The 24,439-nt window shown below is 36.9% G+C and overlaps 2 protein-coding genes across 2 annotated transcripts in view; both read right to left on the bottom strand.

The window, feature by feature from the left end:
- LOC132325101 (LIM zinc-binding domain-containing Nebulette) overlaps nucleotides 1-24,439 on the bottom strand; it is a 246,884-nt gene that overhangs the window by 83,624 nt on the left and 138,821 nt on the right. The window lies entirely within an intron of this gene.
- Nucleotides 1-24,439, bottom strand: part of LOC132325094 (nebulette-like) — a 76,405-nt gene that overhangs the window by 48,571 nt on the left and 3,395 nt on the right. The window contains exons 2-5 of the mRNA XM_059841986.1: nucleotides 6,754-6,800; nucleotides 6,110-6,204; nucleotides 5,237-5,281; nucleotides 5,070-5,141 (exon numbers count right to left, since the gene is read on the bottom strand). Of these exons, the coding sequence (XP_059697969.1) occupies nucleotides 5,070-5,141; nucleotides 5,237-5,281; nucleotides 6,110-6,204; nucleotides 6,754-6,800 (259 nt within the window). The remainder of the gene's footprint in view (nucleotides 1-5,069; nucleotides 5,142-5,236; nucleotides 5,282-6,109; nucleotides 6,205-6,753; nucleotides 6,801-24,439) is intronic.

Raw genomic sequence — 24,439 nt, 5'->3', positions numbered from 1 at the left:
AAAAATGCATTAGATAATGCTAAATTCATCTCAAATTCATTACTACTTTATCCTCACTCAAGAAACAATTTTGCTTGATATTGAGCTCGTTCAGATTTGAACTACTGAAAAAATCTACACGTCACTTCCAAATCACATCATCTGCTTTTGTGGATTACAGTCTGTTCTCAAAGAAAACCTTTTGGTGAACAATGGGTAACATTACTGTGTCATAACTTTACTCACAAAGCCAATGGTTCATGTAACCTGTGTGTGACACCCTACACACAGGTAATCACAGAGCAATACACAAAAAAGACATTTTTATAAGTATGAGCAGGCACTTACTGTCTAACCTGCACACACGCACTGGAAGTTTACAGAGCTGTCTATTGGGTGAGTCTGATGGCATTCCCAGTAGAAATTCCTGTAAAGCTGTGACTCTGGCAGAGGACACAAAGAGTCTTGCTGCTCACAACTTAGATAAATCATCCACAGACATCTGAAAGCTGACTGTAATTATATCCATTTTAATTGCAGAGTAATAATTACATTCAAGAATCAAACTCAAAAGCTTCCTAAGGTGTATCTTAATTGGGGGGAATGACAGAACATGACTAGAAGAAACAAAGCTGTTCTGCTGTAGAAGTCATGCTTTCAAAAGAACTGAAAGCAGTAAATGACTAATGCCACCTCCTTATTCCTTTATTATTCACATTTGTTATAGTAACCCACGAAGCCACAAAATGCATACAGACTCAAATATGCAATGTAGAAAGAACACGTAACAAAATGTTTGGTCAAATTCTGATCCAACAAACTCCATTCTGCAACAGTATTGTCCACATTGCTTGGAATCAGAAGGATCGAAGATGAAACCAGACAAGTATAATGAAGTCATGACACCTGCACTAAATAAAACATATTTAGTGTAGACGATGCAAGGAAGATGTTCAAGAGCTTGCCTATGATCGAACATTACCAATGAATGGAATGAACAGGCAGAGAAGCTAATATTCCTCTTCAAAGTCCATAATTAAAAATTCAAATGTCTTAAATATTGAATAGGAAATTTTGCCTGCAAGTGGCTTACCCCTCACCACAAAATACGCTGTTTATGTTGAGCAGATCTGGTAAGCCTTGTGAAAAAAACAAATAGGAAGAATTTGCAAATGATGGCCTGGAGCCACTGCTCTTTCTGAAGTTCAATAGCTCACTAAAGGCCCAATTTTTTATAGTTCTTTTCAGATCCTTTTCTTCTCCCTGACTCATCATATAACCAACTCTGACCACAGCACAACTATGCAGTAAAGTGGATCAAAATTCCTAGACAGCCACCAAAATATTAATTTTCAAGCTGCATTTTTTTCCTTAATGGATAATATTCATTTTCTTAATGGATATTATATGGAAAGATCAACTTTATAAAACAAGGATATCCAACTTTTAAGCCAAAGCTTCCTGGTTCACCAAGAAAATTCATCTTACCCATGGCCTGTTCCATCAGCCTTTTTCAGAGGAAAACACAGAAGGGAGACTGTGGGCTAAAGGAAAGACTCCAATGGTAACAGCATAATCCAAGCAGCCACCATTCCTTTTATTCAGGGACACATGCTCATCTAACTTTAATATGAATATACTCAAAAGCTATTTTTAATAATCTTAGCATCAGTGGTGTAACCATGTCAACAGTCAACCTGCCAAGATCCACTGTAGAACTGTCATATCTAAAATATCCATTTTTGTTTAGAAAAACAACAAAAATGTCTGAACCTTCTTATCTAGCTTTTATGCTAGAACAATAGGAAACTTCTTCCCACTAAGTATTCACTTTCCAAGCCTACATTTCTGAACTTATAGTCTCTTAAAAGACTAAGGACTCTGTCAGACCACAGATTCACCTAATACAGAATCCTTTCTCTGTGGCCATAGGAACCTAGAGTAAAGCAAGAGAAAATGGCAGGCATACAGTATTGCTATTAAAGTACATAGTATTTTAGTAATCTCCAGCAATTTCAAACTCAAGGTCCTCTTGAGTTAGAGGCTGTGACTAGTATGGGTGAGTCCAAGTGAACAGCTGCATCCAGAATTAGATAGTCAAAACCCTGCTAGTTTGGCACAGTGTTTCCACTATGGGCTCTAGATCTTTTTGGACTTTGCTTTATAAAAGAGACATCCTAAAGCTAAGCTGGACTCTGTGCAAGGGCAGATAAATAGCAAGCAGTTCTATTTTTTGCTTTAGAGGAAAAGAAGTGCTGGTACCACTCATCACCACAATTCAGCAGAACCTTCAGAAGGCGGTGTCCGCCATTCTACCAAAAAGGATTATAATAGTTTGGTCAATTACCTTCTATAATTGTTCCCATCTCTGCTTATAACAGTACTGACAACATCCCACCACACAATCAAAACAAAAAAGAGATGAAAATACACTACAAGCAAATGGATGAGCTCGATTTCAATGTGGAAGAGAAAAGGCCTGGAGAGGAAGGCAATTCATATAAATTCAACACACATGACAGTTTTGAAAACATCTGTGGAATAAAATTTCATAATAGAGGGAGATTAAATGGAACGACTGTCAAGAGAAACAATCCAGGGGGTATCACAGTCACAGAACAAACATCTGCCAACCTCAAATGAAATTGGGGATTTTCTTGAGAATGGGAGCACATAAACACTTCACAGCTTCCCCTACGTACAGCTCAAGGCTGGCAATTACAGATTCACCAAGGACTGCCAGTGTAACACTTCTGCAAAACCATATTGCCAAATAAAACTCAGCCTGCAAAGAATGCAGGGCAAGCACAGTACAGCCCCAGTATCTCAGGCATGTGCACTCCTGGCTCTGCATTCTGATGGAGGAGATGTGCTGACAGCTCCACCATCAGAAAAGGACAATCACCCAGTCTCGTGGCCAGCAAGGACACAGGCTGCTCCCCCAAGGTCATCTAAAGGGCCAAACAGAAAGCGCCATAAACCACTGTACAAATAAATGTATAAATGTTCACCAATCATAAATCCACACAAATAGTATGCAGAAAGGTTCATGATAAAAATGATACGGAATGTATTAAAAGTTCTGAATGTCAGCAAGTCAAAAAATTGAAGGTAAGAATGCAAACTCTTTGCAATTTATTGGTCTCCACAATGAAATGCGCAGGGCGAGGAATTTATACTCAGGTACAAAGGACTTCACTGGTCATAAGAAATTATATTATAGCAAAAAATTCTGGGAAACAAAATTCATATTCTGTGCATATTCCATTCAAGCCAGTGAAGAAAAACCTACTGATTTCATCAGAGGCTGAATAAAGCCTCAAAGCTGGATGTTATTTTTAAACAAGAAGCCTCTTTTTTGAAATTAGACTGGTCTGGACCATTATAAATTGTTCTTGCTTTGAAAGCATTAATAACACTTTGCCATTATGCCTGACATATCTCAAGGAAAATCTAACACACTTGCAGGCTAAATGCATCCCAAGTTTTCAGCAAAAGCCCACATCCCTGAACCATTACAAGCAGGAGAAGCCTGGCTTGACTTAGCTATTCACCTTAGCTCTCAAGTCCCTATAGAAAATCCAAGAAAATACAGCCACTCCATTTATCCATTAATTGAGAGCCACAGCCAACATTACTCCTAATGGGTACACAGCAGAGTAATAATTCCTTTTCAGTTAGAGAAAGATTTATTCAGCATTTTCCAAGGAGTTTTTTCCTTTAAGAACAGTGACCATGTTTAGAAAGAAGCTGCAGGAATGCAAATGTATTTTGGGTCATATAAGTGCTTCAGGTCCATTTTCATTTTTGCCTTTACAAGAGTTGACAGGCACTTAACGCACCTTATGCCCTTTTTTCCCAAAGAAAGCATGTATATATCTATCAGTAAAAATATTATTAATCTCTACTGCTTCCTGAAGTAGGTTGAGTTTACAAAGGGCTCATCTTGGCAGTTTCTCTTAAGGATCCATCCAATTTTCAGCACTCTTTCTGTGAAAACTGAATAGGAGGTGTATGGACAAGAGGAAAGAGGAAACGTTGACCTTGTCAAATCACACTTTCAAGACAGCACTCTAACACCCCAGATACTGGTCTTCTGAGTTAACTGTTCTTTTCTGGTACACAACCCCTAAAACCTTATACCTAAAACATGAATTTTGTGTGTTCTATTCCCACTAAATCAACAACCCAACCTAAATATTGGATTATAACACGGGCCAGACACCATTTTTTGATTTCTTTAGAACATTTGTTGAAGCAAGTCACTTTCTCCTCAGAAAGGTCTCCTCTCCTGCCACAGCTTTCTCACAGGAGAAATATCATTCTTTACACCCATGAAGGGACAAAGTTACTTTTTTCAACACAGTGTCCCAGAGAGAAACAAAAATAAATCTCCATGAAGGCAAATCTGATCCTGTTACATTGAAGCAATCAGACCTACTCCAATTTAAAATGTCTGGGACCTGATTTATGATATTTATATAATGTTTATATAACTGATCCACAGTTTTAAAAACCTATAGTAACTAAATCAAGAATTAGCGAGCTAAATATTTTTAAAAGATATTCTATCATTTTGGTGTATTTGTCTCATAAGCATAGTCAAAAAAATATGCTGAGCAGTTTTGGACATCTATCAGAACAAACAAAAGATAACATTAAAAATTTCTCTTTTATTTTTTACTCTCCTCCTTACAGCTATGGATACTGGAACCCAGTTTTGTTCAAACCAACTAAACTGCATAAGATTAGGCTACAACCAGAAAAAATACCACATTTTCCTGATGAAAGCAGCCAAGGTGTTCTCCTGGCAGACACCTTCTGCCTGAGACCCACATTTTGAAACACTCTTTTCTAGGGCCTGTGCTTTGTACCATCCAAGTGCTCTGAAAAGCTCATTCTTTTGTGGCCGATAATTTATGGTACCAGAATACTCTGTGCTTTTCTATTATTTTGTGGGCTTTTATTATTTGAGCCTTGGATGGGCACATATTACACTGTACATATTTGAGAAAATATGTATTATAAATATAAATGCATTTGAAAGAAGAAATGCAAACTTGAGAGTGCAAATAGTCACCATCACTTACATCACTTATTAATTCACTGCATTTTCGGGCCAGTTCCATATTTCTGTCCTCAATAACAGGCTTGAGGAAGATCTGAAAGAGAAAGGCAATCATTACAGGTTTCTTGTCTTAAAGATGAAAAATAGAAGGAAATAAGTACTTTGTAAAACTACTGGGGTTTAACTCACCTTTTCTTCTTCCTCCCAATCCTCATTTTCATCCTCCCTGAGATCCTGAATGGCAGACACTCGCATTTTAATACTTTGTGGGAAACAATGAAAACTCTTAAAAGGTTCAGTGCTGCAGGAAACAGCTCAGACCCTCCAGCATGCCTGGAATCAATGCTCCATTTGTGTCCTCCACTGCACTTAACCCTACCACGGCTCCTTCCTTATTTAGGCAGCACTTGACAGTCTTTATCTGAACAATTCAGAGTGAGTGAACTGAAAGGCATTGCAGATGGCCTTGCTGGCTATCACTCACAGCAGAGCTAATGCTTTCTTACTGATAAAATATAATTAAATGACCTATCCCCAGCAACTATTTTTAAAATTACTACAAACACAATTAAAATACTGCGATGCAGTTAATTTGTAACATAAGTAATTTAGTAAAATTAACAGGATTAAAAGGGGAGCATTGGCTAACTATATGGGAAAACTGCCAAATTGTAAGGTTCAATGCATCAGTGACTAAAATCAACAATGACAAAACTTTATTTTACTGTCCCAATAATAAGGGTTCTTGTTTAAAAAAGCACACTGTTCTCATCTTCAAGTAGATGTAACTGCTAGTATATTTTTTCAGAATCACTTCTTTTCCACAGAGCTTACAGAAGTCTTAAATACTTTCCATAATCATGTCAGCTGCAGGTTAAACCTGTGCATACATAGATACAGACAAGTCTGTATTGCAAGTATACAGCTGTAATATATATGAATATATTGTAATATATATATTGTAATATAAATTAATATATTATACAGCTGTAATGTAGCCATATTCACACAAACATGTATGTTCCTTCACAAACTGTCATAGTCTGTAGTCTAAAAACCAACCTTTTTCAGTATGAAGCCACATTTCAGTATGACTCCAGCTGCAATGAAACTGAAAGATATCCTGATCTTCATGGGTGCAGTGTCAGTGTTTCCTTCTGTAAAACAAGCAAGAAGGTATTACAAGACCAGTTGGAGAAGCCAGCATTTTAGTATCATTTTTCTTTTTAATCAGAAGCTTGTATATTTCTTATTTTGTAGAGGTCAGGATTTGAAGTTCATCTAGCAAAGTCATTCACCACTATGCAGCTTTGCAATCAGGCAAAGACACAAGGAATGTGTGCTCTTAAAAGCAACTCTTTAAAGAATTTTAAGTACATGTGCCCACACACAGTGTCCTGAGTTTTGTTTTTATTTAAAAACACACATTTCCTTAGAAAAAGAAACATTTCAAAGATGAGAAAAAATACAGCATTTAATTTAGTTAAGGTCTAAAAATTTGAAAAATTAAATATTAAGAACAATGGCAGGAACAGCTTTCAGCTTAAACCACAAGACAGAACTCTTTATACATTAATAGTACAGAAAGCTTCAAGACTTTCCATTCCACTCTCAAATATAAGTTCCTAAATTTCAGGTTTGAACTTTCAGCATTGCAAAATTTCCAATTAAAACCTAGAAGTCCAGTTTGCATAGGCAAGAATTACCTGTCATATATGCCGAATGCAAATCTTGGAGTCCAGGATGCTTCATCCTGGTGGAAACAAATGGTTTGGTCTTATGAGTATTCACAGTAATAGGTCTGTTTTGAAGATTATGGCTACAGCAAATATATTTCTAAACAACAGACTCATGCATGATTTTAAAGACCACATGGTAAGGAGACAGAGTACCTACAAAAGTGTCAGACAGAAATGCAGCACTAAAGCTTCACTTTGGGATTTTTGTGATAGTATTGCCAATACTATATGCTTTCAGTGCAGTTAACTTCCTTTTCCTTCCTACAATTACTAACATTGTTTTTGGTGGAGACATTGACAAATATTTAAGAGCATATCAAAAATTATTAGTAGCTGTAAAGCTTGTTGAACATAGGGAAATCTTTTGCTATTTTTTGCACTGGAAACAAATACGGTCAAAATTACAACAAAGCTGTTAGTGTTTTGGGGCAAAAGGGAAGTGTTTGGCTTTTTAACATGCTTTTAACATTATATCTGGTGGGTTTTCAGAAGTTGGACAGACCAAAACATATATTAATTCTGGTTTTCCTGCAATAGCTTCTGCATAATCAAAATCTGCAAGATCCCTTTTGGTCAGCCATGAAGTGATCAGGCAGTTGGACTACACAGTCACTGCAAGTCCCTTCCAACAGAACTATTCTATTCCATTCCATTCTTTTTTATCCTGTCATCTGTAAGAGCTTTGATACAATTCATTTTCTCTCAGTTTTGCATGATCAGGGTCAGGCAGAACCAAGCATTCAAATACCCTGTGCCCCAAGTAACTTCCATAATACAAGCATTAGACAAGCTGCTATAACTCATCAACTTATACTAAAGAAAAACATAATATTATGCACAAAGGGAATGAGGGAAAAAAAAATCACAACTAACCATACACAAGTTATTTAAAATTTAACTTTTCACATAAACAATGCAGCAGGATACTATATGACACAGAAACTTGTCCCACTTTTTTTCACTCTCCTCAAAACACTGAATACCATCAGAAAACATCTGCTGTGCAATAAAGCAAGCCTGCAAATTTAATACGTCCAGATATAATTCAGGGAAGAATTTGTTAGGACCACTTAAGAGTTGCATGGTTTAGAAGTGCACTGTGATTCAATTAGCAGCCTCCAAGTCATGAAGAATTACAGAAAGGCTTGGGAGGGAAGGGACTTTAAAGATAATCCAGTTCCAACCCCCTGCCATGGGCAAAGGTGCCACCCACTACATCAGACTGCTCAGGGCCCCATCCAACCCAGCCTTGTTCAAGTGGCCAGGCATGGGAAAGAAGCTTTAGCTACTTCTATAGGAAGCAATAAATAATCTAGAATCAGCAGGAATGTTTGGCATTGCAAATGTGCATGTACATTTCCAATATTTCTAAAATTACTACAAAAATACTAAATCTAATCTGAATCAAGACCTAGTTAAAATGCCAAGCTTTTACATCCCCAAAACAATTATGAACTATGTTGTAGTAAAGATTACTTTTCACCTACAAAATCTGCAATTTTACCAAAACCTTCAAACTGACACTTCTGAATAATTTTCCACTATATATAATGTAATGATCCATAATCTTTTGTTCTGGCATGAAACAGCACAGATTAAGCAAAATCCAATTGCACAGAATTTTAAGAAAACACTCTAATGGAGTGCTAAGCTGTGAATCCACAATACTTATAGGCACACAGGGGATGGCAAAATTAGAATTTCTTATTGCTTTACAGATACCTTAAAATGTGTACAAATGGGTTCTTCAGGGAAGCACTCAACATGAACCAACTCAAATTTTGTAAGAAAATTCTGTGTAGCTCCACATTTCTACTTCCACACAGCTGCAAGGACATTTCACATCTTAGTTCAAATTTAGCCTACACTGTTTACAGAAGCCCTGTACCTGCAATACACAACCTTTGCTTATGCTATGAAAGGAGACATTTTGGTCCCCCAGCACTTAGAGCCATCATTCCATGTGTCAGTGTACTATTTCTTGTCACAGAACATCACTCAAGTACTTGATGTAAACACATATCTGCTGAGGAGGCAGAAGAGGAAGAAACATGGGGCGTAAATGAGCCCGAATCCCCCTGAGTGCAAGCTGGCCCAGAGTGTGAATAGTTCAGGTGCACAGCTGGGCAGATTTCCCACTTTGATCACACAAGGCTGAGTCCACATCTGGCCAGAGCCCCACCCTGTCCCTTTATCAGTCTTTCAAGAAATATATTTGGGAATTGTTAGCCTGGAAAGTTAAAAGGCTTCATCTTGTTTTGGCCCTGATACACATAACAGCTTAGCAGTGATTCTCAGCTGTGTCCCTGAACAAACAATACCTCTGGAATTCTTGGGCATAACCTGTAAAAGCCATCTGATATACTCAATATCTACATGTACTGCTGGGCTGAAAGGACTAGTCAACCACTTCACAGAACAGCAGAACCTATGTTTGTCCTGGTAAAGATACCAAAAACCTCACAAAATCAAATTTATTTAATGCAGAGTTCCTCCTAGGGTACTTGAACATAGGACCAAACTAAGGACCAAGGTGTCTCAGCTGAAAATCTGCACAGCACTATGCTGAGATGTATGTATATTATGAATATACTCCTTTCAATTCTGGACTGAAAACCTGAAAAAAACAGAGGTAAAGGCAGTGCTTTAGCTATCCTGTTTCCAGTCAGTTAAAAATCAACCCACAGAAACCCCTGAAATTAAAATGTTATTTTCTGTTCCTACTGGACACACACAGACATCACTAAAATAACTACAATTAATTCAACACAACACAGATGGTGATGCCTTTTCAAAAAGCACACAAGGCATTTTTAAGTGCTGAGACTCAATCACTTCTCTTTTCTAGAAATACTCAGACTGGAAGTTCCTAGCAGCCCTGCATAATGAAGTTCATAGCAAGGCTATCAGCACCACAGTCAAAAACAGAAAATGCAAGGAATCCCAGCCTGCCAGTTTTAACCTCCCTGAACATGAAATACCAATTGACATTAACTAGAGAAATTCAAGAGATTATTCTATTTTGAGAAAAACCTTAGCCATGTGTTTGTGTCTATCAGATCATTAACACTGCACTCATCATCAGCACTTCAGAATCTGCAAACACATCACGGCTCTAAGCTAGGATTTTCATTCAATAAAAGTTATTTTATTCAATGTTTTGGTAATGCAGAGAGTGGCAATGATATTTTTAAGGACAAATACAAATGAGATGTTAGAATTCCGATTTCTGAATCCCAGAAAACCTAATGAATTTTCAATGTCTAATAGATACAGAAACAGACATTTTTTGTAAACTCACAATCTCAGACATTGTCTAGCCTAATTGGATTTTGATGTCAGAGGATTTCAGATGTCTGTATGGTACACAACTAGTTTCTGATAATAATACCCAATCTAATCTAGATACCAGAAGCCATGTAACCTGAGTTAATAAACTCTTTCCCACACAACTCATTATCCTGAGAAAATAACTCATTCAGAAGAGAGAGTATTTATCAGGGCACAGGATTGTGCCATATAGATGTAGCCTTACCTGTGATGAGGAACAGTATATTAAAATAAACCAAAATAAGCCATTAAAATTGCCCCTAAACCTCCACTTCATTTTTATACCAATATTTGTAATTGCTTACTATGTTGACACAATACTTTTTAAGCCTCAAAACAGTATTTTCTAGGTGGGATACACAGTTCTATCTATATTTTCCTAGTTCTTAATTTGTCAAGAAATTAAATCCTCAACAATTAAGGAATCTGATATTTCCACTCCCTCAATATTTTCAGTTTAACCAGAAGCCTGAATATCTATCCCTCCTACAGTTCCTTTTGCAAGCTGATGGATCAGGAGCTGAGATGCCACATTTGACTGCACTGCAACTGTTTAATCCACTCCACCCGACTGCTGTGGCATTTCCCTTTCTTGTCATAAAGCCCCTGCCCCCTTACTCAAGAGTTCACCTAGGCATGGCAGTCCACCAGAGCTAACAGCTCTGGGGCACAGCAGATGAGCTCTTCAGCACTCCCAGCTCCTACTGGTGCATTACAGCAATGATATTTTCAGGATCTTTTTTCCCATTACCTACAGAATGCAGAGCCCCAAAGCTCGCGTGTGCTGAATGCACCCACAGCTGGCGCCCTGTAACCAGAGGGGGGCAATACACACCCCAGCTTTCTTCCCTCTGCTCTGCAACTTGTGGCTCAGATTTCCTAAGGCTGTTCTACAAATGATGGCTACAAAACAAACTCATCAGCTGACTGCGTTACTGTGTGATGTGTCCATAAAAGCAAAATCACGTTCAGCAGAAACGGGAGTTACAGCTTTTCCCTAATGCAGAAAAGTTTGGATAAAAGATCAAAGTTCTCCATTGACAAAATTTCCATTTTATCCAAAATTAAATCCTTTGAAAGAAAGATACAGGAATATATAAAATTTGGAAATTCTATTTTTCTACAAATCCCAGCTAAAATCATTAACGACTGTAGGTGAAAGGTATGAAGCCAGTAATAAACAAGTTCCATTCTGCCTCAATAAATCCTAAAAAGCTAAGGATATCTTCTCCTATGACTATACATTCATATACAGTTTACTGTAATCTGAAATAATAGAAAACATGCATTTACCTTATATACAGGTTCTTAGTCATAGACTGGGCAAGTTTGCTTGCCAGGAATTTTTCTTGTGGCATTACACTGAATTCAACTGCCTGAACTGACACAATCTCCTGGAGCAGGAAGTGAAAAGTACACATTTCCTATAAACTTAATTTTCAGCCTATAACCCTCACTTAATGAATGCATTTTTCTAGAAACTAAAGCCACAGTGGTACTTGTATTTGAGTTTTTTCTTCTTCATATTTCTGTACTTGCATTTTACTAGTCCTGATACTGTAACTCTCTGAACAGAATTTAACCAAACATCTTTAAAAAACCTTTGCACCTTTACTATTCTTGAATACTTCATGTTACTGTGATTCTCAGATAAGTTAAATTTGCATCAAATTGCTCCAGACAGCTTATTCCAGTACAAAACCTACCTTCTTCATTGACAGTTATTTAAAATAACAGCCTTAAAATTTCAGTAGAGTGTTCAGAAACCCCCCCCCCAAAAGATGAACCCAGACAGGCTAGGATGAGAAAAGAAATTCAATGAATACTTTTGAGGTAATGGAAGTCACTTGTTAAATGATGAAAAATGTATTAAAGTGACTTCATTTTTTTAAAAAAGAGAAGTAACTAAGTCATAAATAATTGATGCAGAAGCTATATTTTGAAGTAACTCCAGACACTAAAAGACAAAACAAACCTTTACTTATGCAAAAGATACAACACTTTTATTGTGCTTAGAATTACTGATTCTTAAATCTCATTTGGAGGGGGGAAAAAAAAAATTACCTTTTTTTTTTTCCTACTTTGTGAATTGTGTCCATCATAAGTTTTTAACAAGAACACAAGTTACACATACTTTGTGTCCAGGAGCACTTAAATCTGGATTTTCCAGTCAAGCTTCTCTTTCAGCCTACTGCTCCATGCATGATAGGTTAACACAATGATACACAAGAGGTGTATCATGAATTTAGCACTGAGTTCCAAAACAAAGCATATAATAGATAAAATCCACATGCAGAAAAGATCCAAAGTTTTCTAGACAGAGTTTATAATGACTAATGGATAGCTCATTCTTCCCAAAGAAACTGCTGTCAAAATTGTCTACTTGAATAGAGGGAATATTAATTTTTAAGTGCTTATAGTAGGCTACAATGGATTAGGAAATAAAACTGTTAATAACCCTATGTTGAAAAGAACCTTTTAACAGAGAACCCTGCAGGATGGAGTCTCTGGACAGCCTAATCCTGTAATTGTGTTCGTGGCTGTAATTGAGGAGAGCAACTTACAAGTTCCTAAGCATTGACTACAATGTTGGAGAAAATACACTAAAAATACAATAGCTGGCAATTGTAAGTCACAGGAATGTTAGATCCTTATGTACAGTCTGTTTAACAATGATACACACAAGTTTCCATGACAACAGTGACACGATGATAAAAACACCTTCCATCATTCCCTGAGAAATACTTTTCTGCTTATATCACTGATGAAGTGGCAAGTACTTAATTTAGAAATGCCAACTTGCATTTGGTAATGTATTTTTATATTCAAAGAAATGCAGATCATCATTTTAAAGGATTTAACTAAATATCTGAACCACATTAAAATTATATATTATCTGATTTTTTTAGTCTTTTAAAACAAGCTACATCAAACTTATCTTCTACTTTAGTTATGGTCTATAGTTTAACTGCAAAATTTCAGCTTAAAAAATTTTTATCCCTGGGGAAATCTCTTTTGTTTGAATCAAATAAAAGCTGATCTAGCACTTTCCAAAGTGCTAGATTTAACAGAAGAAAGTCTTATTTTTAAATTGGCTTAATTTTGCTCCCCCATTCACAAAAAAAAAAATAATTGCTTTATGTAATTTTTTTGTTAATTAGTTACTTAATTTGCTTTCACATTAGAACATTATCTTACTTCTAGTCTGAATTGTTTTTTTCAAACCAGTAGTGGACATAAAACTGAAATGTCTTGCCTCAACTACTTTTTAGTCACTCCTGTGACCTGGTTACCAAGCAATTCCAATGACAACAGTGGAGTCTAAACTTGGGAGTTATCTCAACACAGGTCCTTCTAGGTGAACATACTTCTTAACCTATTAAGAACATTCATAATACTTATTAAAATGTCAGTTCTCATATTTTACTGTAGGAAAAATAGTTCCTATAAATAAATAATAGGAACTATTATACTCATCTAAGATGAACTTCACATAACACAGTATATCGAAGTTACCACTTAAAAAAGCACATTGAACTACAATTCTTCAAATTTAAGAAGGCTAATGACTACACTATGTGAAACCCCACAGTAAGCACCTCCTGAGAGGAAAAAAGCAAAAGAAATTATATAGCAATGTGTTGTACACTAGAAATTATCCAGAAATACCATCTTTGGATTTGACAACTTGTTGCTGTTAATAACATTAAAGAGCAATAAATATTTTTAACTCATACAGCTTCCTGTGGATAAGGTTTAAAGAATTTTATAAATAGAGGGATAAAGTTTTTGATTGAATATACAGGCACAGAGCAAGCCAAGTTCTCTCCTTACTCTCAGGCATTTGAAGACTAAGCTGGAGTCAGGCCTAACTAAGAACAGCCATGGATAAGTAAGCCTGACCAAAAAATCTGTTCCTGATCATGCTGCTGATTCATGGCCAATTGACAATCATGGTATGGACAGAGGTCTGAGAGGTGCAGCAGACTTGATTTGGAGAACAAACTGTCTCAAGTCTCCTCTGAACATCTGGAATTTTGTGAAGAGGATAAATAGCTAGTGGAGTGGGATAGTGTGAAGAGGATAAATAGCTGCTGGAGCTCCTTGCTACACACCTGAAGATATATGATGATTCCAGTATTCTGTTTTACAAGGTGGAGAACAGGGAGCCATGAAGCAAAGCAGCATCTCCACAGTAAGAAGGGAAGCCTGCAATCAATAAAGATTGCTTGACTCCCAGCCCTACAGTTTTAATGCTGATACCATAGAGCTTCTCAACAGGATTTTTCCTGGCTCTTTTTCAGTGACATTTCTGTTAAGTCATTTCCAGCGTAAACTAACTATTAACTCAAAATACTTTACTCACAGTGCTGAAGATTGGGGGATTTTTCTAGAACATCTTGCTATTTGTTAAAAAAAAAAATCTAGTGTTAATATAGCCTAAAAAATAAGAAAGGAAAAAGTGGGAGGAGATCAGAACACAGAGTCGTTCTTTAATTTAGGACCTTAAACTAAATTACAATTAGTGATTGGGTTAATGTGCAGAATAGAGTTAGAATAAGAGCGTAGTTACTTGTTATGCAAATTAATTTCAATGTCTGTTCAGTTATCAGGAGTAAATATTCTGCATGAAAAAAGCAAGATAACCTTGCTGAAATTTTGCATATAGAAAGAGAGAGAGAAAATACCACGTCCTTTCCTGGTCATCTGATGTCTAAGTTAAAGTTATATGAAGACTTTTTAATTTTGAATTCAAAATAATAGGTGATATTAAAAAGTTATTTTCAGGTCTAGTTGGGTACATTTCCATTTAAATTTTTGTAAATATTTATTCATTTTTTTACATACAAAAACCATCGCCAGAGAATTAAATTATGTCAGGGCCTAAGGCCTAGCTTTGAAGAGCTTTTAGTCTTTTTATCTCTTTGAGGATCTCATGGGAAGTCTAAGCCTGCTCTCAGCACAAAAACCTCCAAAGCCTGAGGCTGCCTCTGGAAGAATTATATTTGCCTTAAGGTCTGTGGTAAATGTATTTTGGCAGCTTTACTCTACAGCTAAAGAAATTTCTCAATCTCATCAGAAAAGGGTAGGCAATAACGATAATCTGTAATACAAACCTGCAAACCCCGGGGCGGCGGGTGCCTAATCTTACATCCACGGACGCTATTCTGCAGCCCCAGAAGGAACGACACATTTCACTCACTTTCCACAATTTTAAACCATCTCTTTGCTAGAGGAAGATGCAGCTATAATATGCTCCATGTAGACATTCAAAATATGCCAGACTCAGCTTCTGCAAGCTTATATTTAAATCCTAGGACATTAACATCCAGTAGTGCACAGTACTTGACTAATGCTACCCACAGGGATTTTTTTAACATGTCAGAAATTCCTACAGCTAAAAATCAAGCTGAGGTAAAAAACACGTATCAGGGCACAAGTCATGCTAATCTCATGTTGGTTGTAAAGCTAATAATGAGTTTAATCTCATTGTTTCACCATCATTAAACATACCAACTGCCTTTGGAGCAGCAGACAGAACTGAGACAGACAGCCCTAGAGTGTGACGACCACAGGAAACCCTTCTCTGGCCCATGAACCCTCTGTTCTCATCTACACCAGGCTACAGCTTCAGCAAAATGCCCTTCAGTTCAGTATCAGGACTTTTACAATGATGTCTGGTGAGCCAGACCCAGCAGCTTTTCTCAACATTATTTGGTAATATCATCATGATATCGAGGCAGATGGAGATAAGATTTACCAGACTAGCAGCATTTAAAGTCTAATGACGAGATTAAAATCTGAAAAGTGTAAGCTAAATGCTCATGAACTTTTATAGATTTTTTTTTTTTAAATACAAGTTTCTGGTTTTGATATTAAAGTTTTTTATTGTTGTTAAGTCACTTTCAAAAAGGCCAATAAATTGTCAGACATGAAATTGTTAAAGATCTTAAATCAGAGAATAAATAATTACCATTTTGTCCAGACGAAGTCTAGAGAAGTGACACTCCAATTTCTGGGAATCAAATTTTAAGAAGCTTAGAGTCACTTCAAGGACAGAATTCCTTCATCTTAGAAGTTTTTAAAAATCTTGAAACAAGAAAACATATGTAAGTAAATCAAAGAAAACACCTAAGTATTTTAAATCTTTACCTATGAATAATGACCCTGAATGATACATTCTCTGTTTCATCTTGAGACAAACAAAATATTAAGATTTAACTTCATAAACTTGAATTAGATTTTCCTTTGAGGGCCTGCTTCTCTCTGCATCTTAACTGCAAAATCATTATCTTTATCCCAGCTTAAATTAAAAGTTGTACAGATACAAATTAGGCAAGCAGGCAGATTTTATCACGTGTAGAAATCTAAGTGAACTTGTGCATTGTCCAACTTAATCACTTTTGTTACATAAAAGTCTACCAGTCTTTGCTACTTGCTTTCAGTAGAAAAGCATTGAACTTCCCTTGTTACATCTGGTATAAAATGATTTTCAGACAATGTAAGGGTATGGACATTCCTCATGGATTTTCTGTCCATTAAATTATAATTCATTCTGCTGGAGAGTCAAATTAATGATACTTTTATTCACTAGTCATTCCTTGTATTCTAGCCACAAAAGAAAAGAGTGTTTAAAAATAAACATGCTCCATGTTCTATAAAAAACCAACAACAATCATTTTCTCCCAGTGTAGATAGTCATTATCTTTCCATCAATAAGGACAACACAACTAATCCCTAAGGGTCCAGTTCTACCAAACCAGAATTACGGTTAACAGCAAATACATGAGAAATTCTCTGCCATACACAATTCTCATGTGGCAAAATGGCAGAATCCATAAATAGTAGAAAATATTAGAGGCTCTCAGCACTCACTGGATAACTATTCCCAAGCAATGTTAAACAGCACAATTGGCATCTCTTTTTCCAGATCTGTATTTTAGTCAAAATTATGGATATTTACTTGAAAAATGCAAAGACATTGCTAAAATTACAGCTTAGCACATTTTTTACTCAGTCTAACACCACCTGACTTCTTTTAAAGACTATGCTGAATTGAAGTTTACTATTTTAGTAATTCATTACAAAATAATCTTATGTATGAAAAACAGATCTGTTTATTAACATGTCCATTTCATGCAAGCCCTGACACAACTCACTCACAGACACAATAGCTTATCTGTATTGATTACCAAGGCAATCATTATAGGTATTCTAGAGTTAAAAATGGGTTTGCTTGGGGCTGGGAAGAGCTGGGAAAACAGGCTAAAGTTAGCAGAACTGTAAAATCAATTTGGTATAAATAGAGTATCCGATCATTAAGCAAATTTCAGGCTAGAACTAAAATCCAGGTTTCCTTCTTTTACAAGATGTGCTATCCACAGTACAGTTTGGTTTATTACACTGAGTCGCAGACTGTACTCTGCCAAAAAAACAAATTTACTCATTGGTATGGAAAAATATATTCATATATTCTCTAATCATGGAAACAAATAATTTGGAATGGAACAATTTTCCTCTATAAGCTACTATATACTGAAATATGCATTTGTCTTGATTCAAATCTAAACAGAAGATGACAAAAGGTTTCACACACCTGCTCATTATGAAAGAAAAAGTATCATGTTAGAGTCAAATTATGCCAGATATTGTCTGCCAGTATTTACAATTCATAAAGATGCAGAAATTTCATCTATATCACCCACTGGAAAAATCAAAGACCAGCTAATATCCTGGTTTTAATCAGACATCTCTGTGGTTTTCCACAAGTTTCTTAGTTTCCCATCACCTCATTTCAGGATACCTAGATGTCCTGATCTTTCATTTAATAAATACAAAACAAAGTATTTTTTACTTTTAAATAAATAAGAAGGTTTTGTTCAAAACATATCAGCCCCAGAGACTTTGTTCTGCATTTTGCTAGGCAATCCAGTGCAATATCTGTTCCAAATGATTGACTGTGTTTGGAATCAAGAGAAAAATGGAGTGAGAATTGACATTGGTAAAGTTCTTTTGTTCTGAGTGAGTATTAATGACTTCTGCTGAGTCTTTCATTAAAAATTACTTCAGAATCCTATGCTATTGGAAAAAATGCTCCGCTTGGAGAGATAAACTTTTTATTGCTAAATTTGAAGCTGGCAACAGCTAGAACAATGCACATTTTTAAAGCATATCCTTATCTTCTGGATAAGTCTTTCAAATGGTAAGCTTGAATCTCATGCCTTCCATTTCTCAGCTTGTGATTTTGAAAAAAGTCTCTTTGCATATCTACTCCTAAACTCAACTGGAAAAAAAAAAAAAAAAACATTTTAAGACAATCATGATAGAGAATGGCAAACAAAATAATGCCTTAAAAGAAAAAATGCACAGATACAAAACCTAAAATATTTTGTAACCAAGGGCAGTCCTCAGCTCAGCCATACACATTTTTGTCAATCATTTTAGACATAGTATTGCAGAAATTTAACTATAAATTAATTTTTAGCCATATTGTTATATTCCTTTCCACTGATTTTTTTAATTCCCAAATTCAACTGCAATGACAGACTTTTCCTCTCAGGTGAAATCGCTTGTTAAAAGATGTGTTCACCTAAGGCAGTGTATTTTCTGTATAGACATTAATTCCTTTCAGTACTCTATCTGCCTGAGCTCCATATTTTTTCCAGATACAAAAACATTTTTGTGGGGAAGCGGGAAAAAGGATGTTTATTTTTCCTACAGATAGCTGTAGCCACATGATTTCCTCCATACCACTGCGGCTTCTCATTCTTTTTTCCAACATCTATTCACCAGTGACACTTGGCTGCACAAAGTCCCCACTATCATTTCAAATTTATGGAAGAAACAAACAGAAGAAAAAGCTGGCAGAAGAGAACATTCATTCTTCTTCCAAAATCTAAAGCTGAACACATTTGTGAAAATAAGGCACTGTTGGATACTTTCAATAGCATGGTCTTGTATTTGCATGGTGCAGTTAAAAATGTTTTTTATTTAAATCCTACAGCCAGATTTCATTTACTGAGGACTGCTGCCACAGTGTGTGCTCTGCACAGGACGTGGTATGAAAGCAGCTCAAGATGTCAGAGTGACTGTTACGCTTGCTCTGCCTCTGCCCTCCCATCCTGCCTCCAATCTACAGATACACCAAACTACTCTCAGCTCCTCCTGGCCAGAACAAATGAACCTCAAGATTCACCCTTCCCTTCCCCAGGTCTGCTTAGTCTGACCATAGCTGATGGCCGTGCTGTACCAGCCCATTCTCAGACATTACTGCAGCTCCACACAACCATTCTGAGACACTTTTGATAAGACCACCCACACAGAAAACACACTGTATCCCATGACACTGCAAATCAGAGCTGGCCTGACACATCACAACAGGGACATCAGCAGCATGCTGCCTACACTACTGTGGGGCTTCTATGGCAAGGAGATGAAGAGGGTGAAGAGGAAGAATGGTCAGCTCTCACAAAACTACCAAGATGAAGACAATCACAGTGAAACTGCAAAATACTGTTCCAGTGCTCCCACAGTCTAACCTCATGTTGGTTCCTGCATTATCCACATTCCTCTCCTGTTGCTATCCTCCTTCCAGAGGTGCCACATGTGCAAGTCGCCTTAAAACTCTGCTGCAGCACACTCTCTCTGGGCACGTGAGTTTACACTTCAAGCTTTACAATTTCTTGATATACCAAATATTCTCCAGTGCAAAGCCAACCAGAGTATTTAATTCTACTGTTTTCTGGTCAATGGCCATTTTCAGATTGGCCCTACCAAGCAGATGCTGGCACGCAGTAAGACAACTTGTCCTACAATGAATGTATATAGCCATGACCAGAGCTGGTTACTTTACCAAAAACATACTCTCTGAAGCTCAATTAAACTCATACTTTTCAATGTCATAAGAGCCAACACTATTAAAATAGATATGAAGCAGTGAATGCTCATTTTCAAATTAAATCTGCAAATAATTGTAAGTACACAAAAACCAGATGCGTTGGATCTGGAGATCACAGCTTGCCGCTCCTCAGATAAGAGCTCTACTTTCAGAACCAAATAAAAACCCTTTCACAAAAGCAGTGTAAAAAGAAAATATACTTCTCCAGAAAATTTACAGAGAAGGTCTAGGTCAGCTTTCAAATCAGTCCATGTAAAATGACAAAATCAATAATAAGAATTAAGAAAAAGCAGTCTTCCGGTAAGGAGTCAGAGGAACAACTATGGGGCCAAGCAGGAAGTTTATGGCAGATACTTTTGATGGGCCAAGATGAGCCACGATTTGTTGGAAGCTGGAATGAACTTCATGTTTCAGACTTACAACTGAAAATCAGTCCTGGATACACAATCATGGGGTGGCAAGACAAGAGCTGGACACTGACAATACAGCAGTTAGCTTATTAAAAATATTAAAATATTATACATAAAAACATCTGAATGTGATTTAGAACTATATCACCACACATATGGTCTTTACTGAGGATGCCAAGACAAACTGAAATTTGGCATTTCCTACCTAACCTTACAAATGTATGTCATATGTCAGTGTATTCACAGTAACATTTTCTCTACTATTTTGTATGTAATTTTCTAGTTTATTTTCCCAAAAGCTAAGAAAGCAGGAATTCCTGTACTGATACTCACATGGCCTCCACCCAGGTTGCAGCATTTAAACCCATCAAACAGATCTCTGCCACCTGAGCTGACTAACTAAGAACAGACTTTCATGTCCTTTGCCACACATCTCAGTCTGCTAGTCTTTCCAGGCTCAAAATAGCCCCCTGCCAAAGTTAACAGTAATGTTATACCTTTCCCAAAACACTAATGGTTCTTTACAAACTGAAAGTCCCAATCTCCTTCTCCAGGATGTCCTTTCCTCCATTCTCACTGAAAAATAGCTAGTCCTAACTTCAGCACTCTTCTTTTCTACATTTCTTCAATCCTCTACCATTTCCCACAGTTTGTTTTCTGTCTCCTTTACACAGGAATCACCTGCAGGTGGTAGACTGTTGAAGCATTCATGGTACAGAAGGGAGAAATTCCCTATTCTTCTTCCAGATATTTCAGCTAGTCCAATATGCAGAAGTCCAATATCCAGCAGAAAATGTGGAGGAAATTCTGAGTACCTGGTAGATAGCAAATTATAGCCATGCTATATGCCTAAAGCAAATTAGACACAGATCACCAGAAAAACACTCATTCATCATATAAATCCTCCTCTTCTCTTACTTCATTTCTTTTCTACAACAATAGCAAATGCAGCTGACAAAACTATTTAAGTTATTCCAAAAAAAATAGGTAATTTATTAAAACATAAGCAAAGTAATATATATGTTTTCCTTCGCTTTGAAAGAGCTGTTCCAGGATGACAACTGGCATGGACATTTTAAGTTCCACACAGCAGTCTGACAAAAGCAAACATTTAGAATAGCAACAATGCAACAGACAGCTTCATCAGCAAAACGTGTGCCTCCAAATTCAACTTTGAACTCCCTGGCAAGTACTGCTAAAAAGTTACTGTAATAGCTGAAGAAACTCTCTGTACAAAGAAAGAACGGAGAGTTACCAGTAATGGAAACAGGTAACTGTAGCAAAACTAGACTGAAGATGAGAAATTACAATCTACCAATTACTTTTGACATGGAAATGGTACACAGCCACCACTACTGAAGAGATATACTGCTTTCATCTTTATTCACAGACTCACAGAATATTCTGAATTGGAAGGGACCCAAAAGGATCACCAAAATACTCCTGGTCCTACACAGGACCAGCCCCAAGAGTCACACCATGTGCCTGACAGCATTGTCCAAACACTTCTTGAACTCCATCAGGCTGGTGCTGTGACCACTTCCCTGGGCAGCTGTTCCAGTGCCCATCCACTCCCTGGGGGAAGAACCATTTCCAATATCCAACCTAAACCTTTCCTGACACAACCTCAGGCCATTCCCTCAGGTCCTGTCACTGGTCACCAGAGAGAACACAACAGTGCCTGACCCTCCTCTTGCACTCATGAGGAAGCTGCAGACTGCCATGAGATCTCCCCTCAGTCTCCTCCAGGCTGAGCAGACCAAGTGACCTCAGTCACTCTTCACACAGCTTCCCCTCAAGGCCCTTCACCATCCTCGTGGCCCTCCTTTGGACACTCTCTAATAGCCTAATGTCTCTCTCGTATTGTGGTGCCCAAAACTGCACACAATATTCAAGGTTGTAGTATCGTTGGTTTATTCAAACAAATAAATTTAGTATTTGTCTTCAGTTCTCACTGAGTTACAGACATGATGACTTGAGTCCATTCCTATCCAAACCAGTATAACCAACAGTAATACATGTTACTTAGGATGACTGCTGTTTCCAATGGAAATGAAATCTTGGCCAGTACTGTGACTTCATTCAAGATCTTTTAGTAAATCACATGAAATCTTGGAGAGAATAAAAGTAAACCCTTTTATCACTGGGCAGAACAAGAAAGACTGACACTGAGATTTAGGGGATTTCATTTATCACACTTATAAACAGAAAAGAACCTTAAAAGGTACCTTCTCTTAACAACATGCTTGCTCTCAATTTAAATCAAGAGAATAATATTGTATTTCTGGACACATTTGGTGCTTCCTGGGTACATCCTATTACAATGCAAAAATGCAGCATTAGAACAGAAATAGACCAGAATTAGTTTAATCTAATTCTAATCCAAGAGCTCTTTTATTTCTTGCTCCAGCTCTCTTTCTCTGCTTCCTCTCTGAATCTTCCATTAACTACTCTCTTTTTTTCTTCCTGTCCATTAAAAAAAAAATCAAGTGTAAAAGTTACAAATCAAGAATGTCACCAGACCACCACAGTGTCTGTGGACATGCTTCATCTTCCTACTCTGGCACTCCTGTTTCTCCAATGATGTTTACATTCTTAACTGATATCATATATCTGGCTGAATTGTAAACCATGCTTCCAGATTTTACTGGAGCATAGATGAGTGGTCCTGATGTGTGATTAGGTCTCCACTGTGCTGGGTTCTAAGAGCTGCCAAAACTTCCCTCTCCCAAACAGCTTATATTCTAAACACAAGCTGATGCCAATGTTTATCAAATCCTGAACTCCACCACTTTTCTATTCTCAGCTCTGTAATTGTTTTGCACAATTTGGATACTTCTAAGAATAAACATGAAAAGGTAATAATTCATTTACATTTTTATAGTTTTCCTTGTCATAGGATGCCAACTCCTCTTAGATGTGAACAGCAGCTTCTGTTTCATAGAGAATTTTTCTCTTATCTAGGAAGATTATGAGTTGTCTAAGATCACAGAAAATTCCATGGGACAAGCAAAAATATCTGAGTCTTTCAACATGGGACTGCACATCCTCTTCCCCAGTTATATCTTTTCTGGCCAACATTATATTAAATTCAGTTACAACTCCATTCAGAATATCCCAGAGCACGAAGTCCACCTCAATGCCTACCATTTTGAGATCCCTTTTTTATCCTTACTCTGCTATGAATTTGAAACAATTTTTTTCCCCACTTACTCTCCTTTTACACTTCTAAATTTTTGTAAAGTCCATGAAAAGAGAAAAAAAAAAAATAGAAAAATCACAGAGGAACAAATCTCACTGTGGGCCGACTACTTTTTCAGCATTTCAGTGGCGTCCTTGAAAAAAAAAACACAAGGCAAGAAAAGGATACTCTGGACATACCAACATCAGAATAAATCTCATGTCTCTGCTGACATTTTTTTAAACATTTTTCCATACTAGCAGGGGCATATGAAACCAATTCCAATTCCTTCCTAATTTTACCCTACATTTTCTTCGCCCATGAAGTATATATAAAACTCATTCTCCCAATTTAAACAGAGGAATTTCCCAAAAGATAAAATTTAAAATTAACATCTGTAAACTGCAGGTCTCAAAAGTACTGTTTAATTTCAGAAACAATCATATCAGCAGTTTTGGAACATGCACAAGCTGGAGGTGCAGTTTATCAATATCCCACAGAACTGCCTATACATAAGTAGCACACATTGCCCAAAAAGCAACTGAGTCCTTCCCCTTCATAATGGAACCTGCTTTAAGCTTTATCTGAGAAAAACAAATCTGGACCATGTACAATATTCACTACTGCACACTGATACCAGAACTCTGCATTGATCACTGTAATTTCTTTAAGTTATAATGCAAGCTTACATTCCCCTCTAGGCATCTCTCTAAGGGAACAGAGCCATTGGTAATGACATTTTCCACAGAAATGCCAACTGATGCCAAAATGACGCTGAGTAAGTCACTGCAGGCTGCCCAACTCAACTGAAAGGTCGACACTGCGGAAGATTCC

This window comes from Haemorhous mexicanus, chromosome 1 (assembly GCF_027477595.1).
Source record: "Haemorhous mexicanus isolate bHaeMex1 chromosome 1, bHaeMex1.pri, whole genome shotgun sequence".
NCBI lineage: Eukaryota > Metazoa > Chordata > Aves > Passeriformes > Fringillidae > Haemorhous > Haemorhous mexicanus.
Note: the sequence above shows the minus strand (reverse complement) of the source record. Positions and strands in the feature narration are given on the sequence as shown.